Genomic DNA, 17,649 nt, shown 5'->3' on the forward strand with positions numbered 1-17,649 from the left:
TTTTAAAAGAGCAAAGAAACTTCAAAGGCAAGAAGTAACATTAAAGTAAAGTAAAACCGTAGCTAGACCTAAGGTTTATCCCAGGATTGTCCTGGGGTCAAACCTGTTCATCTAAGTACCTCACAGGGCATCCAGCGCTCAGGCAGGGACGAACCCGGGATGATCCTGGGATAAACTTTAGCTACAGCCTAAGTCTCTCCTTGACCATTTATCTGCTCAGAATCCATCACTTCCCCACAATGCGCCCCATCCCTATTGAAGCTACTTTGCTCCTTACAAAACACTGTTAGTATACTATTACCTTGATTAGTATGTGCTGTGGAGTTACAGCTGACCTACTTCCTCCCCAGTAAGAGCTGCAACTGTCTCTCTTCAGCTCTTACACACTTCAACTGTACTCCCATGCTTGCAACAGGACGTAAGCAAATGGCAGTCAAATGCACAGTGGCGATAACTCCAGTAGAGCACCTGCTGCTCTTCACGCTAAGGAAGGGCCCTTCACCTGGGTCTTTGTTCACATGGATGTAAGTCCATGGGCAGAGCCAATAGTGCCGGCTCTTCAGCAATTGCTCAATTCAAATAGTCCCCTGTTATTGCCAATCAGGAAATTAAGGTCATCAGACTTGGGCAATCCTAAACTCCCGAGCTTTCATTTAAAAAACAACAAAACTGGCTATCACTCATGTCTATGGAAGAATGACCAAAGTTAGTTATAAAGGTGATCTTGGTGACCTCCATCCAGCTGTATGTGAAGGCTTTTATGTCTCCTAAATTTCCAGCAATTAAGGAGCACACAATCTAGAATATGCCAGGGGGCATAGAACCAACATGTATAACCCATGCAAGAAAACTATACTTTTCAGTATGAAACTTCTCATTTGAAAGTATGCAGACAATACCATTTTGTACTATTTTTCTCAGTTATCAAAGGATGTTGAACAACCGAGAATCACAGAAGAAAAATGATACATGCCCACTACCCATATTATTTATTATTATTTATCTATTAATACTTATATACAGGCTAATATAATAAAATCCCTAAACTTCACACTGTGCATAGTTAATCTATAGAATTCGCTATAACAAGATGTAGAAATGGACACCAACTTGGATGGCTTTAAAGGGGGGTTAGGCGGATTCATGGATGAAAAGAGTATCAACAGCTCCTAGTCATGTTGGCTATATATTACCTTGCCTATGAATACGTTGTTGGGGAACACGAATGGGAGGGGTACTTTTGCATTCATGCCCTTCTTGTGGGCTTTCCCTGGACACCTGGCCAGCCATGGTGGGATCAGAATGCTTCCTGAGACCTTGGAGACTGATTGTCAGACAGACAATATTCGGCTAGATGGTCCAATGATTTAAGTAAATATAATAAAGCTTCATATGTTGTCTCAACATTATCTCTTCTACCTCTTTTCTTTCTCCTCTCATTCCCTTCCTCCTTCTCTTAAGAAACAGTAAACAAGAAAAGAAAATAGTGGTGGTGCACTAGTAAAATCCACTTTAGAACAGGCCACAAACTAACTGCAAGAACCATCACATCATTTGGAGCATTTAAATGGAATAATCCAGAAAATCCTTTTAATTGCTATTAATGTAATAATCCTTATTTTTAATTTTAATGTTTAATTATTCTGTGAGCAAAGTGGTGTATTTACAGAAGATTGAATTCCTTGACTGTTGCAACACAAATGCTACCTTGCCTAACTATATTACTCCCTCAGATCAGTTATGTTATGGACCAGAGAAAGTGGTCCATAACATAACATAACTGGGTGTCTAGAGCTAACTTTTAAAAAAAGAAAAACAAGAAGAATTTTGTGACATCTTAGGTAATAGATTATGACAAAGTTTCATGGACTACACCTGAGTTCAGACATATGCATTAACAAATGTTACACAGATGTGCAAGGTTGGGGGTGTTATTGAATGCACCACAGAAGTAGTTCATATTTTCCAGTTTTCCATTGACATTTTTGAAGGCAAGCAAGTATGACTGTTGCTGTTTTACAGATGATGTATCCAAGCAGCATCCATACCATGCCGAAAATTACACTGTTTATTTATTATATTTATATCCTGCCTTTTTGCCTCCAAGGAAGCATACATAATCCTCCATTCCATTTAATCCTCACAATAACAACCCTGTAAGGTAGGTTTGGCTGAGAGTCTGTGACTGGTCCAAAGTGAGCTTCAAGACTGAGTGGGAGCTAGAACCCATATCTCCTGACTCCCAGTCCAACACTCTAGCACCGGTACACCACGCTGTTGGCAAGATGTTGGCCTAAGTAAGTCCCTCTTCTCTCATTCCAAGGTCTAACATCCTCGCAAGTTACATCTGTGAAGGGCTTTCCTAAAGAAGTCTCCATTTTTGCCATCAATTTTGTATATGTAAAAAATCCTATATCCCACCTAAAAATAAAAGCATTTCCCAAAATAAGAGCCAATTACCAAAGACTGTTAAAGAACAGAGGTTCAGAATTTCCAAAATATGCTCACCTAAGCAGTGACAACTATGGGTCTAATTCTGGCTACTAGCAGGAAAAGCTTTTGGTGTGCTTCACCATAGCAGTAATGAGGGTTTAAAAAAAAACCCCACAGATGTCAGCATATAAAGGCAAAGAATAGCCCTATACACTTGTGCCAGGAAGCAGTATCAGCTTCATTGTTTGGAAGGAAGGGCCTGTCGCATACTGCCCACTACTCTTCTGAAGTAAAATCACCGTCTCATTAGTGGGCACAAAAGACATACATTTGTTTGACTCAGACATTTGAAGCTATAATACTAATCGTTGACTAACAGAAACAATTATCAGCTCAAAATTCTATTAAATTTGATGGACTCCTGCAGAAGCAACCATCCTCACCAAGCTGCTTTGTGCAAGTAACCCAACATAAAAGACAGTGTTATGTAGAAAAACAAATAAACAATCTAAAGATGATTCAGTGGAGTTTATTTCCACTTTCTTTCAGAACCATAAATGTACTTGGGACAGACAATGGAATGCAGTGACAAAGACTCAGTTCAGACAACACGTTTATCAATGGTGGTTTTAGAACTCCACGTAAGAGTTTGTACACCATCGTTGAGAATATCCACGCTGTGCAGAGGAGAGTTCCTGCACAACCATTGTGTTGTGTGTTATGTGGAAGGCTCTGTGGAGTTTCCTGTTGCATTGAGTTGACTTTTCCCACTGGCTACAGAGTTCCCTGGCAAGAGGGGCAAAAGGAGGTAGTACCACTCTAGGAGAGCCACTGGGGTTGGGTGGTGGGGTTTTTTGCAGCAATGGCTGATGGTATACCATTAGGAGGACTCGGAAGGAGGAGCTGTCAATCAAATGTCGCGTTCACTTTTACTGAACTCCATGGTAGCCCACAATCACACAACAGTGGAGTTATAACATGTTGTGTGGGGAGTACCCCCTAGAAATTCAACCATTGAGTGGAGTTTTATTTATTTATTTAATTACATTTATATACCGCCCCACAGCCGAAGCTCTCTGGGCGGTTTACAACAATTAAAAATAGTAAACATTAAAAGTATACAAAAATTTAAAAAACATAAAAACAGTATAAAAACAACAGTATCCATTTAAAAACAACAATTCTGGGGTCCATTAAAAACAAACTTAACATTGTTAAATGCTGTTAAAATGCCTGGGAGAAGAGAAAAGTCTTGACCTGGCACCGAAAAGATAACACTGCATAGAGAAACGTGTTGTCTGAACTGAGCCAAAGTCTCAGAATACTGCAAAAGTTTTCTTTCTTGAAATAGCACAACGTATTTCAGCCTTGTATCATATATATGGGCCTTCTTCAGGTGTCAATATTTCTTTAAAAATGCCTGTAGCGATCTCTGAAAGGATATATCTCCAAGATGCCATGATTTATCCTGAGACTTCGCCTCTTCAGTCCATTGAGCCATAAATGTAATTGCCAATCAAAAAAAGAAGAAAAGAAAAGAAAAAGAAAAGCCTGATTTTTATTCCTTAGGCTGCATTATTTCTTTCATTTCTTATTTTTACCCTTCTCCTTTTGTGCCATCTCTATTAGATTGTAAACGAGGACAGGGATTATCTTGTTTGTTCATGATTTTATGTAAAATCTTAAGAGTTTTCTTTGGCTGAAGAATGAACCAAAAATATTTAAATAAATAGTAAAATTCCAATAGTATAGTAGCCTGTGGAAACAATCAGTTGCCATGATCCTTTGTTCAAAGACAGACTTCATCTGAACAGGAGGAAGGAGTCCTATATATTCTAGGCAGAAGATAAGAAGTTGCTGCCTAGAGCTACTAAGAGGAAGCAAGCAAGCTACTTAGATGTAGAAAGCCAGGCACATAATGGGCAAGAATGCTTGATCAAGGTAGAACTGAAAAACAGAAGGAGAACTACAGCTCAAACAGGGAATTTTAAACAATAAGAAGGACAGGAACATTTAAACAAGGGAGTGGGCAACATGTGGCCCCCTAGGCCTTTTTTGCAGACCGCCATCACCAAATCTGCCTTCAAACTTCAGGGATGGGCAGAGACTTCACCCCTTGTGTTTTCAAGCAAAGTATGGTTGGAACAAAACTTAGTTAGTCCAATTCAGATGCAATGGCAAATTATGTTATGTCACAAAAGAAGTCAACAGAGTGTGAAGGTATGAGGGAGAATTCAAGTCCAAAGCTCATGCACATTATGCCAAACCATGGATTTGGCGCTACATGTCAATCAGCCCACTGTAACATTGCATTTTCTATAACCTGCAGTGCATGCCAGAAAATGGTGTGTGTTCTTTCTCCATGTTAGTTTCAAAACTACCATTCACACACACATATGCACAGGTTAAAATATGCCACATTTCTCTTAGTATAATGTTAGAGATCATTTACAATGATCAGAGTTCAAAACAATGTATCATTCATTCCTAAACTGAAAGACAATTTCAGAAGGAATTATTATCTCTTCAAAGTTTCACAAGCAAAACAAAACCATGCAAAATAATTTGGTGAAGATTTTCATGTTACAAGAAATATTTACACCAAATTCAAGTTAAGATGACATGCTTATCTACAAGTACTGTCAGCTGTAACATCACTCAGCCTTTTGAAACCAACAACAACATTACAGTTCCATTAATTTTAAATTTTGAAACTGAACAGGCAAGACCTCAGAACACCTGTACAGTTTTAAACCAGAATAATACACACAAACTTAGCAGATTCTGGAAGTCAGAAGCTACTGAAGAAAATCATTTTTTTTTACTACTCTTTACTCCCTTCCCACTGCTCAAAAAGGCAAATAAGAATTAAAAACAGAATCATCAAAGGGATTTGCCAAATGCCAAAAGAGATTAATCAACAGTAGGAGTCCAGGCAGCAACAGTCAATTGCTGTGTAAAATAAAGATAAAGAAAATCAACACTATATTATGCAATGGAGGCAAAGTAAGAAGGCAGCACACAAAAACTAGCTAGTTTTTAAAATACGTGATCAAAAGCCTACCTTTTGAGACCCAAAAACACACTCACAGGGCAGTACGAGAGAAGAAAAAAAAAAGAAACAAGAAAGGAAGGAACAAAACAAAAATTAGAAACATACAGGAATTGGGGGGGAAATAGACAGCCACATACACACAGAAGTACTGAAGTTAAGTACATTATTTATTTAGTAAGAAATGTTAGTAAGTCATACCATAAGCATTACAAATTTGAAGAGGAAAGTAACTGTTAATTAACTGGTCTTCATCAACATGTTAACAGTAGAAAGCAATGTGAGATGCTTTATCAGTCCAATATCAAATGATGTGTACGTTATTGCACTTGGATCAGTTTACCATTTGACTAAAACACTAAAAGTAATTTCTCTGTTTTTAAAAACTACAGAAAATTCTTTAACAAAACATAATCCCAATTAGAACAGTTGACATTATTAAGGATGGAACAGCCAGAGACTGAAAGTTGAAAGAGACTGAATTTGTGTTAAATGGTATTCTATGGAGTTATGTGTTCCTGGGTTTTTCTGCCTAAGAAGCACGTATCAAGAACCCCAGAACTGCCTGCAATACCTCAAGCTTTTTAAAGATTTATCAGCACATAGCTTCTAGTTAAGATCAAAAGCCTTGGCTTTCTTTTTGGAACAGCACAAGACACACAGCTTTCTTAGATCCCACCCTATTTATGATTCCCACAAGCGTAGAAAGTATTTGGTGCATTGTGAGGAAAGGAAAGGAACCTCTCGTGCAAGCACTTGAGTCATTGCTGACTCCTAGAGGGACGCCTGCTTTCGCTGATGTTTTCTTGGCAGACTTTGTAGCGGGGTGGTTTGCCATTGCCTTCCCCAGTCGCAGTTACCTTTCCCCCAGCTAGCTGGGTACTCATTTTACCAACCTCGGGAGGATGGAAGGCTGAGTCGACCTGAACCAGCTCCCACTGGGATCGAACTCAGGCCGTGGGGAGAGTTTTGGCTGCAGTAACTTCCGCTTACCACTCTGCGCCACACGAGGCTGTGAGAGACAGTCGAATTCTCCCCTATTTATGTGAATGAGCTAAATTCCTTTTCTTTTCGCTTTACTACAGAGACATTATTAAGAGTAATTAGTTACCAGCTGTTCCTACTCTTTTTGAACTACTTTAGAAGCATCCTGGTGTAATTCTTCAGGAGGATTTAGCTGTGGATAGACATCAGTTATAAACACATACATGGTGCAAAGTCTTCCCAATCATCCCAACATAAGACTAATTTCCAGTATCAATAAAATACATATGTTGCCATCTCAGTATAAATGCTGATGTTGGATCTTTATTTCAGCACCATGGACAGTGGATGGGGTCCCAAGAACTGCTTAGGCTCATGCATGTGTCTTAGTGAAATGTATACATTTGTCTTTAAGCAGCTGACGTATCAAAAACTGCATCTGAAATTCTTCTCAGCTTCGAAAGCAGTTCACGTGGTAGCATGAGAGACTGCCCCTGGGAAGGGGGAGTCTAAAGGCTACTTGGGCTCACATGAACTAATGGTTATTTGGATTCAGGACAGTAAATTTCCAAAACACACAAAAATAGGAATGTTAAGTTTGTGGTGGAGGAAAAAATGAACTTTGAGCTGGGAGCTCTCAGCTAACCACACACTCACTTGAACAAATAATATTGCTTGTAGATTTTGGTCCAGCATTTCTTGTTGTTTTTGTTCACTAAACACAAAGAGGCAAGAAATAGAGCATTTACTGAAAAAATTAACTATATAAAATTTGGTGGTTACTGAGAGGTGGAAAGATCTGTATAGAAATTTAATTATCCAGAATCTATCATAGGAAATATTCTTAGATCAAAAGGGGCAAAAAAATAAGTCAGAGGCTACCCTATTTCTTCGATTCTAAGACACACTTTTCCCCCCATATAAATATCTCTAAAAATGGGGTGTGTCTTAGAATCGCGGGTGTTTCTTAGGGTTTTTTTTCTGTTGGTGGTACTGAAATTAGTGTGCATCTTACAATCGATGGCGTCTTACAATCGAAGAAATACGGTATATACTCTGAAGGAAAGAAAACACAGTGTTGCACACAGTTGTAAGATTCAAGACAAATAAAAGGAAGTACTTCTTCACACACTGAAGGCCACCAATTTGGATGGCTTTAAAAGGGTGTTGGATAGAAGCCTATCAATGGCTACTAGCCCAGATGACTATGTGCTACTTCCAGTATCAGAGGCAGTAAGCCTTATGCACCAGTTGCTGGGGAACCTGGGTGGGAGGGTGCTGTTGCATCATGTAATAAATAAATAAATAAATATGTCCTGCTTCGTTGGGTTGGCCAATGTGTGAACAGAGTGCTGGACTAGATGGACCCTTGATCTGATCTAGCATGGCTCTTAAGTTCTTACCCCTTTTTATCTTTGCATTTTCTGTCACATTATTTATTTATTACATTTTTATACTGCCCAATAGCCAAAGGTCTCTGGGCAGTTCACACTACTCTCAGCTCCAACTTAATGACTCTCTTCTACAACATTTTAGAAGTAATAGTTCCACTACTCCATAAAAGAAAAGAAAGCATTTTCTCTTTGGAATATAATATCAAATCCAGCCTGCCCTGCAGTTATTCCAGCACCGCTAAGGGCCCTGCCACATAGCATACCCATGTAAAGAGGAACAAACAAGATAATTCAGGTCTAATATAGTTCAGATAAATACAGATAATAGCACCCTAATCACATCTGCAGAGCAGAATACATGCACATCTGCAGAATAGACTATATGCATAGTAACATAAAACTCACCCTTGTCACATTGTAATTTGTGTAGACCAGCCGCTCACTGATATGCATTCAATTTTCAATAACATCTAATGTCAGTACAATAAAATGCACTTCCTAAATAATGTATAGAAATCAACCAGAGTCACCTAACTGCTATTGTCTACAAATAAGTTACTAACTTCTATCGGTTCGATCTAATGTTGTGCAATCAGATCTTGGTGGTGTGGGGGACTGCAGGGGCAAGGGGAAATACATTCAGCTAGCAGATGACCAGCATAGGATGCAATGTGCATATAACTACTACAAATACCAATAGCATGGGATACTTTACTTTAAAAAAAACACCAATTACACAACCTCTGCAAAGCACTTTAGAAAATAAGGAAGATCATTTCTCACCTTTATTGGAGTCCCAAAAATAGAATAAGATTTCTTGTTGATTATCCAGCCATTATATGATTTGGGGGGGGGGGGGTCCCTCTCTGAATACGTCACAGAAAAATATTTCTCTCCAATATTATTACTATTATCCCAGTAAGGTTAAAAAAAAAAAAAAGGAATTCACTTCTCCTTTATGTCAACTAGGATTACAAATCAATTCTTCCTGTGTACTTTTATCAGTTATCTTATGAAGTTTTGCAACATGCAATATCTTAATCAGCCACTAAATGATCATAGAGGATTTTCATATAGCTTTTAAATTGTAAACTAAAACATGCCTACCTTTACATGACCCCCATGGTTTTGTGTGCAGGGAAGATCTACATGAGTGCAGCCACAACCACTCACCTGTTTGCCTACAGCAAGCAGAGTGGATAAAAATCTATGGTTTTTTTAAGGTAACTTGTAAATAATAAGTTAAAGAATAATGTCGTTATTAAATAATCTAATAATAAGCATGTTAGAATTAATTAATCTCCAAACTCTTTTAGATCACTGAGTTAATGAAGGTTTTCTATATCAATTAAGAACCAATCTGATAATTCCTCAAGTATGACTATTTGATGCAGAGATTTTGGGTTTGCATTATTGTTCAGAAAACATCCGATTTAAATTGCCTTCAATCACGACAACCTGATGTCAAGTAAGAATCAAAGTCAAGCAGTCAGGCAAGCATTTCCAAATTGAAAGTTGTTGTTTCAGACTGTTACTGTGGCACAAATGTCTAGCATTTGTAAGGGTGAGCAGGTGAGCTAGTAAAAACAATATGTAGATTAGAGCAGTGCTGTTGAAGAGGAATCAAAGTATCTTCTGCAAAGGAAAGACCTGTCTTAATAACTTTTCAGAATTCTGTAAGTGTGTCAATCAACAAGCAAATGGATAGGAGTGGCCCTGCAGACCCAGGGCATGTCTACACCATAAGGTGTAGAGGGAGGCAGGGGGGAGGATCGCAGACTTACCTGCTTCCGTGATCCTCCCCCAGCGTCTTGCGGCATCCTGGAAATAAGGAGGGACGTCACGGCCTCCATTATTTTCTAAACAAGGAAGGAGTGCAATTGCACTCCACCCAAAAAGTTTTTTAAAAAACAAAAACCTGAACCCACTCCCCACCCCCACCCTTGGTGGGCACAGACTGCTCCATGCCTATTTTCAGAGCCCCACTACTTGCAGGGACAACCCAGGAGCAGCGGCCACACGGCCCGCACTCCTTGGGATGGTCCCAGGACCACAGAACAATTGGGTTTTCTGCAGTTCCCGATATCCCAGGGAAAGTCCCTGGTTGCCCCTGGGATCCCCTTTGCATCATCTGGAAGCACAGGGATGATCCAAGGACGACCCCGGGATATAGGCATGGTGTAGACATACCCCCAGTGGACTTGGACTTTCAAAAAGCTTTTGATGAAGTCCCACAACAAAGGCTCCTTGAAAAATTTAGCAGTTATTGGATAAGAAGATGCCACCACAATCTTTCAGGATTCCCCCCTTTCCCCTCAGCCTCTCACCCCATTCAGCCAGGTCCCCCGCCCCAACACTTGGGGGAGTCTTTTCAGAAAGATATAGCGGATAAAAGAGGAATGGAAAAGTCAGCTTCCACCAGCCCCATTGTACATCTTCAAATACAGCACTGTACAATTAGATATAGCTGACTTGTCAAGATTCATAAATTCTAGGAGCTCTGAAGCTACTTACCTACTGTCTGTATCCAGACCTACAAAATCTTTCTTTTCAAAAGGAACACAAAGAAGTGGGATCTTATCTCCGGATTTATCTGTGGCTCTGTCAAGACGTTTGGATTCCAATACAATAAAGAGAGATTCAATGAAGTCCTCTATTCTCTTCTCCACATTTTCACATTCATCATAATTAGGATAAAATGCCACATCTGTTCGAGGTTGCTCTGCAATTTCTCCTTGAAGCCCGAAAACAAACAGCCGCGAATCATAAAGAGTCGAACCATATATTTCCTTCTGAACATGGAATTTTTCAAAGGTCTGGGGCCAGTCCTTTCCAGAGGAACAGTCCGTAATGGTTATGAGCCCCACAACTTTGCGGTGTGTCTGAAAATCTCCCCATTCATTGTTCTCTGGTGGGTAGTGATGCCTGTACCGGATATAAAGTACACGCTGAGAGTCACGGACATTGATCTGACTCACTGTTGAGATTCGCTTGTAGATCTTGAAAAAGCTCTCTTCCGGAACAATCCCAACTGGCTGGACCACAACTAGCAAAGTTTGATGATCCTCCGCACATTGCATGTAATCAGGGACACTCATTTTGCATCATGTGTATGCTAATAAAAAGAAACAAAAGAATTATTTCTACATTGCTATGGGAGTGTAAATCATTATTAGACTGATACTTTATTTCAAAAGTGAAGTATTAGATCTACTTCACTAGATGCAAAGGGGAAAGGCAAAATCTGAGCTGTGAGCCAATACCCATACTCCATGGCTCATTATGGAGATGGCCTTTGGATTTATTTCGTATAACCTGCCATTTCCCCTCATTTTGTGCCTTACAATGTAGTTGTCCAAACCAAAAGATAACTATATTCAACATGTATTAAGTTAACACAATTATTTACTTCTCTTAATTTTGAAGGCAAAAGAACATGCAGAAACTTTTCAGAGATGGCCTGTATCTAATATATTGCAACTTATCTTCAGCATTAATCCAATTGAAAATAGTTTCTGAATAAAAAAGCTCCCCCCCCCCGGAACGTTTAGTGTGTACATGCATGGAGCAATTTTCACACATCACATACTTGGGTCAGGGGATCTAGTCTTTACAAGACAAGCAATGCCCATGTTAAACTGGTCCCGGCCCACACATCTGACAAACCAGGGGGAAAGGCAACATTGGCATATTGTGTCGTTTTCTTCCTTTTTAAGGAATGTCTTCCCATTTAACACAAAACTGCGAATCTGCAGACCTAGAAATCTATGCCTCTCAGAATGCACAATATTAATAATATAATAATGCACACCTGGATTTAGTTAGAGACATGGGATTAGGCTAAATGATAGTTTAAGGTAGTTTAACAACACTCGGTCCAGGTTATTTGAAGACCGTATTCTCCTTTATGAGCCTGCCCGTGCTTTGAGATCTTCTGGAGAAGCCCTTCTTTCAGTCCCACCATCTTCACAGGCACGCTTGGTGGGAACATGGGAGAGGGTCTTCTCGGTGGCTGCTCCAGTACTCTGGAACTCTCTTCCTGGGGAAGCTAGACTGGCTCCCTCGATGGGATTTCGGAAGCAGGCTAAAACTTGTTTGTTCCAGCAGGCCTTTGGAGAATAATCTGGTCCTCCATCTATGTTAATGTCTTATAATTTTGTTGTGTATTTTAAACTATGTTTCTCCCCCCCCCCCATGTATGTTTTAAACTTTGTAAGGCCGCCTTGATGCCCAGCACTGGGCAAAAGGCGGGATTCAAATAAATATAATAAGAACAACAACACCTCCAAGGATTATAAACTGAACTAGATGCCCCACATAAAGGTGAAGCAGCGATGAGGGGGTCTCTGAGCATGTGCAGTGTGCATTTCCCCACCCCCAAGGAGTACAGGGCGTAGAGAAAGTCAGTCGAGGTGCGAAGCAGGAAATCCAGGCTTATCAACCGGGGGTAGAAAAACGGCACCGGCTGAAATCCCGTTTTGGCCACCCCTGTTAAAGCTCCACTCCCCCGCTTTCGGGGCCCTAACAGGCCTGTTTACTCAAAAGTAAAGCCTTATCTCATCCAATGGGTCTTGCTCCCAGGTCAGTATGCATAGGACTATATAAAATGAGTTAACCACAGCATATGCACACACGCACGGGCCTTGCTTGTGTGCGGGCGGAAAAATAGGCAGAGTTTGCAGTCGGTTATAAATTCAGAATATTAATTGCAATTATTATTGTTGTTGTTGTTCACTGAGGCATCTCTAACAACGAGGGAACAAGATTGGACGATATAGGGACCCCCACAGAGGGAGGGAGGGAGAGGGGGGCAACTCCTTCCCCTGACTGAGGTAAATATTGCTGAGGCGGACGCGCGGCCCCCTCCCGCCTCCCCTCCCCCGCCGGGTCAGGGGCTCTGGCTCACCCACACAGCCGGTGCGACGTAATAGCTCCGCCTCCTCTCCCTCACGGCGCCCGTCAGAAGGGAGCGGAACTGACGGCAACCACTGCGCAGCCGCGTCGCCTCGGGAAACTGCTTGCGGACTACGCATGCGCCGGGGTCTTTTCCGCGCGCCTCATAGCTGCCGCTTCCCTCCCCTCGCGCAACAACAACAACAACAACAATCATCATTCAAACGCGCTGTCACATGTCTGAGGGGGACGGTAGCCGGCAGGACTCAAAACTAACCGTCATCGTAGTCACGTGGCTCTGCCAATCCGTTAATTTTAACTTTTTAAAAAATAAATTAAAAAATCATTTTAATACCCTCAGAGAGTGTGTGTGTGTGTATGTGTATATATATATTTATTGCATTTTTATACCGCCCAATAGCCGAAGCTCCCTGGGTGGTTCACAGAAACTGAAACAATTCAAAGTATAAAACAAACCGTATAAAAACATGATATAACACACATTAAAACGGATTAAAACGTATCATACATGATTAAAACATCCTGAAAACGTTCTAAAATTTCACTGGATAATATATATATATACTTGAAAGAACATTCTGCTGACACAAAAGAGATTTATTTATTTATTTTCGCTCCAAAGGTATTAAATATACCTAACGGGGTTAACATTTATTTATTTATTATGAATAGCGTGAGAGGTTTTGTTTTAATGTCCACGGTTGCTACGGCATTTCGTTGAAGCGCCTGGTGGGATTTGTAGTCTTTCCTCTGAAAGAACTCGGGAGTACGTTCTAGGGGAGGAAAAGACGACGGAGGCGTGGGTGTGTTCGCAGTGCACGGCGGGAAAGGTAGTTCTTTGTGCCCAGCCGCGCCGTTGCCGCAGGCGAGGCGGAAACTACCACCCCCACGAGGCAAGGCGAGACTTCGCGCGGGGGGGGGGAGGAGGTTGGATGGTCCAGGCGGAAGATGGCGTCGAGGTTGAGCGGAGGCGCGAGTGGCGGCTGCGGGGAGAACCGGCTGGTGTCGTTGCCCTTGTCTCGCATCCGCGTGATCATGAAGAGCTCGCCTGAAGTCTCCAGCATCAACCCGGACGCTATTTTCCTCACCGCCAAGGCTACGGTAGGCCCCGCCGGGGACTCTCCGAGGGGCTCGGAGCGAGACCGCGGAGGTCCCTCTGCTGAAGGCAGACGGACAGACAGCCCGTTCGTAGGGCGCGCAGATTCCTGTGGGGCTCGCATTAAAAAGGAGGCGAACCCTCATCAAAAGCCGAAAAAGAAAAACAGCCTTTTGGCCTAGCCTACCTCACAGGGTTGTTGGAGGGGGGAGGGGGGCTAGGAAGGGGAGACGTTATTTCCGCCCTGAGCTCCTGGAAAGAACATAAGTAGATGCCTTATTTATTTATTTATTTATTACATTTATATACCGCCCCACAGCCGAAGCTCTCTGGGCGGTTCACAAAAGTTAAAACAGTAAACATTTTAAAAAAAATTATACAAAATTTAAAAACCATCAGAAACATAGAAACAACAGTATAAAAACAAGAGTATCCATTTTTTTAAAAATGGGTGCCAGGTCAGACGGTTTTTGTGAACCCCCCAGAGAGCTTCGGCTATTGGGCGATATAAAAATGAAATAAATAAATAAATAAATCACCTATTCCACTATTGTCTGTCTTCTACTCTTAACTGCCAGCAGTTTTCCACGATGTCGGCCCAAGAGGGGCCTTTGCATCGTCTGCTCCTTGGTCCTTTTAACTGGAAATGCCAAGGGCTGAGCCTGGGACCTTCTCTGACTGACCTTATGGGGAAGGACCGGGGGAATAAAAACGTAGTTAAGATATTGCTGTTTCCAGCTTCTGAGAAATAAATCACTTTTATCAAACTAGTGGTTCTTTTTATCCCTGAGTGGAGATTTCAGGAGATCCCCGTTTTGTTTATAGTTAATATTCGTTACAATATAATAAGATGATTGCTGGGAGATGATCACTTGTACAAAAGTATTAATAGAATGTGTATTAATAGTTCTAAATTTTTGTGAACTGCCCAGAGAGCTTCTGCTATCAGGCAGTATAGAAATGTAAGAAATGAAATGAAATCCAAGTGGAACTCAAGATGCTTAGTCTTTTTGTGAAACTCATGCCAATGTCACTGGTGTTTGCTTCAGTGTCTACAAGCCTGTCTGGTTTTAACAAAGTGATTAGTGTAATTAAATAAATACACCTGAGCTATAAGCAGATTGAATTCTTCTTATCCTTAGGAACTATTTGTCCAGTATTTAGCCACACATTCCTACAAGCATGGCCAGGGCAAGGAGAACAAAGCCCTAACCTACAATGACCTGTCTCGAACAGCAGAGAACTCTGAGACCTTTCAGTTCCTTGCAGGTAAATAATGACCAAACTTCTAAGAGTAAGTAGGGGGAATAATTGGTAAATGGTGGCAGGAAAAAATGGAAAATTTTCAAAGCATCAGTCTTAGAGACATGCTAAAATTTCTGGGATATACCGTCTTGTGCGAAGTCCAAATAAGAGAGTTCAGAGTGGCTTGAGACATTAAAAAGAAACATTGCCATCCAAAGCTGCAAAAGATAGAACAGTTCTGTATCTGCTTTCTTTAGCCACAGTTTTGCACCTAGCTCTGGTTAGTGGATCTCAGGGTTATCTAGTGAGAAACAAAGTAAATTCCATAAACCTTAGGGTTGCCCACTCAGTGTCATGGATGATGGACAGAGAGCAAGTGCTCTGTTCAAACCTATTCTGGTTTCTAAGTCCTTACAAGCCACTTTCCATAGGTTTTACCTGTCCCACCATGGTGCTGTCCAGATGTTTGGACTAAAATTCCCATCAGCCCCAAGCAACATGACCAATGGTCAGAGGTGATATAAATTGTAATCTAAAACATTCCCATCATGTTGGGGAAGGCTGGGTTTTACAAACTGTTCCTGGACAACTGTTGGCATGAAGAACATTTTTAAGTAACTGCTCGGATTCTGAGACTGAAAAATTGATTGATTGATTGTTTGCATTTATACTACCACCCCATAACTGAAGCTCTCTGGGCGGTTTACAACATTTAAAAACAGTAAACATTAAAAACAAATATACAAAGTTTAAAAACAAAAAGCGTAAAAACAGTACCCTTATAAAAACAGCTATTCTGGGGTCCGTTAAAAACAAATAAACTCAGCATATGTTGTTAAATGCAGTTAAATGCCTGGGAGAAGAGAAAGGTCTTAACCTGGCGCTGAAAAGATAACAATGTTGGCGCCAGGCGAGCCTCGTCGGGGAGATCATTCCATAATTCGGGGGCATCACAGAAAAGGCCCTCTCCCTTGTTGCCATCCTCCAAGCTTCCCTCGGAGTAGGCACTCGGAGGAGGACCTTAGATGAGCGGGTAGGCACAGTGAGCGGGTAGGTTCATGTCGGGAGAGGCGTTCCGTCAGGTATTGTGGTCCTAAGCTGTATAAGACTTTATAGGTCAAAACCAGCACCTTGAATTGGGCTCAGAATCGGTCTTACATGTTCAAACCATCTGGTTCCAGTTATCAATCTGGCCACTGCATTTTGCACAAGCTGCAGCTTCCGAACTGTCTTCAAAGGCAGCCCCCGTAGAGCATGTTGCAGTAATCTGATTTGGAGGTTACTAGAACATGGACAACTGAAGCTAGGCTACCCTGTCCAGATAGGGGCATAGCTGGGCCACCAACCAAAGTTGGTAGAAGAAGGCACTCCATACCACCAAGGCCACCTGAGCCTCAAGGGACAGAGATGGTTCTAGGAGAACCCCCAAGCTGTAAAATACTGTTTTGGGTACTAAATTCCATGCACCCCTAGTTATTTTGCAGCAGCTGAAAGAGTACTTTATAATTTAATGAACGTGACATTCTTCTAGATATCCTGCCAAAGAAGATCTTAGCTAGCAAATACATGAAAATGCTTGAGAGAGAAAAAGAGGGAGAACAAGAAAAGGAGGAGGAGGAGGAGGAGGAAGAAGAAGAAGAAACAACTGAAGATGAAGAACTATCTTGAGGATAACAAGTGATGATGTACACCATATTTTTAGATGATGTGCGATAAAAGAAATTCCTGCAATCTCTGTATTGGTTAAAAATTAAGCAAGCGGATTTCCAAACCAGTTGAACTTTCAATTTGCTTTACAGTGATTATAGTACATCCAAGATATTTCTAAGCAGGACTAAATATATACACAGACTTTGTGTGTGTGTTATTTTAGTGTTTGGATGACCAGTAACCGCATATTGGATGTTCTTGTCAGGTGAATAGTTGATCTCCAATTCAGAGATTTCATCTTTGCCCATATTGGGCAAATTCCAGAAGTTCAACAATTTTAACATGCCAGAATTATGGCAGTAAGAATATTTCATGTATTCTCTAAAAGGGAACAGTTGATAGAAACTTGAATATCATCTGTTCTAAGTTAGACTGTCCAGCTTAGTTGGGAACAAAAATAAGAACTCATTTTGGTTTTGTCAATGACTGTGCAGTGTTGGTATATTGCATCTTAAAAGATGGGAACAACCATGCTGCCTCATGTGAATATGTATATTTAGGTTTGTTTAGACTTAGTTTATAGCAGAGCTGTGCATTGTTTTGATATATCTGTGTAACAAAAGTTTTTATCATATGAATAAAACAGAAATCTGTTTTTGGTAACAGTAGAAATATTTGAAGGAATGGGGTGAAAATGTCGGCAGTAACACATGTTTTATCAAAACAGATGAGTCAGGAATTTTATGATCTCAGCCTTGGGTCCTGAACAGTGTTCCTGCAGATATCTGCCTTGGCACCACTTTTTTAACTGGGAGCCGGGCACACTGCAAAGTAGCGGGCCAGCCTGCAGGCCATCTTCATTTCTAAGAATGCTTCAGCCC

At 41.0% G+C, this 17,649-nt stretch overlaps 2 protein-coding genes across 2 annotated transcripts in view; one reads left to right on the top strand and one right to left on the bottom strand.

Moving 5' to 3' along the window:
• Positions 1–12,823, bottom strand: part of TRAPPC9 (trafficking protein particle complex subunit 9) — a 352,653-nt gene extending 339,830 nt beyond the window's left edge. The window contains exons 1-2 of the mRNA XM_063131169.1: positions 12,770–12,823; positions 10,378–10,978 (exon numbers count right to left, since the gene is read on the bottom strand). Of these exons, the coding sequence (XP_062987239.1) occupies positions 10,378–10,961 (584 nt within the window). The 5' untranslated portion in view covers positions 10,962–10,978; positions 12,770–12,823. The remainder of the gene's footprint in view (positions 1–10,377; positions 10,979–12,769) is intronic.
• Positions 12,824–13,709: 886 nt separating this feature from the next.
• On the top strand, positions 13,710–17,431 carry CHRAC1 (chromatin accessibility complex subunit 1). Its single transcript, XM_063131172.1, has 3 exons — positions 13,710–13,878; positions 15,016–15,142; positions 16,650–17,431. The coding sequence occupies exons 1-3, from the start codon at positions 13,726–13,728 to the stop codon at positions 16,784–16,786; spliced, it is 417 nt and encodes a 138-aa protein (XP_062987242.1). The 5' UTR covers positions 13,710–13,725; the 3' UTR covers positions 16,787–17,431.
• The last annotated feature ends 218 nt before the right edge of the window (positions 17,432–17,649 follow it).

This window comes from Elgaria multicarinata, chromosome 7 (assembly GCF_023053635.1).
Source record: "Elgaria multicarinata webbii isolate HBS135686 ecotype San Diego chromosome 7, rElgMul1.1.pri, whole genome shotgun sequence".
In the NCBI taxonomy this organism is placed as follows: domain Eukaryota; kingdom Metazoa; phylum Chordata; class Lepidosauria; order Squamata; family Anguidae; genus Elgaria; species Elgaria multicarinata.

Bases quoted from the DNA above. Each gene is read 5' to 3' on its own strand.
- CHRAC1 (XM_063131172.1), top strand. From the start codon at position 13,726: ATGGCGTCGAGGTTGAGCGGAGGCGCGAGTGGCGGCTGCGGGGAGAAC. The intron at 13,879-15,015 runs GTAGGCCCCGCC...TCTTATCCTTAG, and splicing joins TCCTCACCGCCAAGGCTACG to GAACTATTTGTCCAGTATTT. The intron at 15,143-16,649 runs GTAAATAATGAC...ACATTCTTCTAG, and splicing joins GACCTTTCAGTTCCTTGCAG to ATATCCTGCCAAAGAAGATC.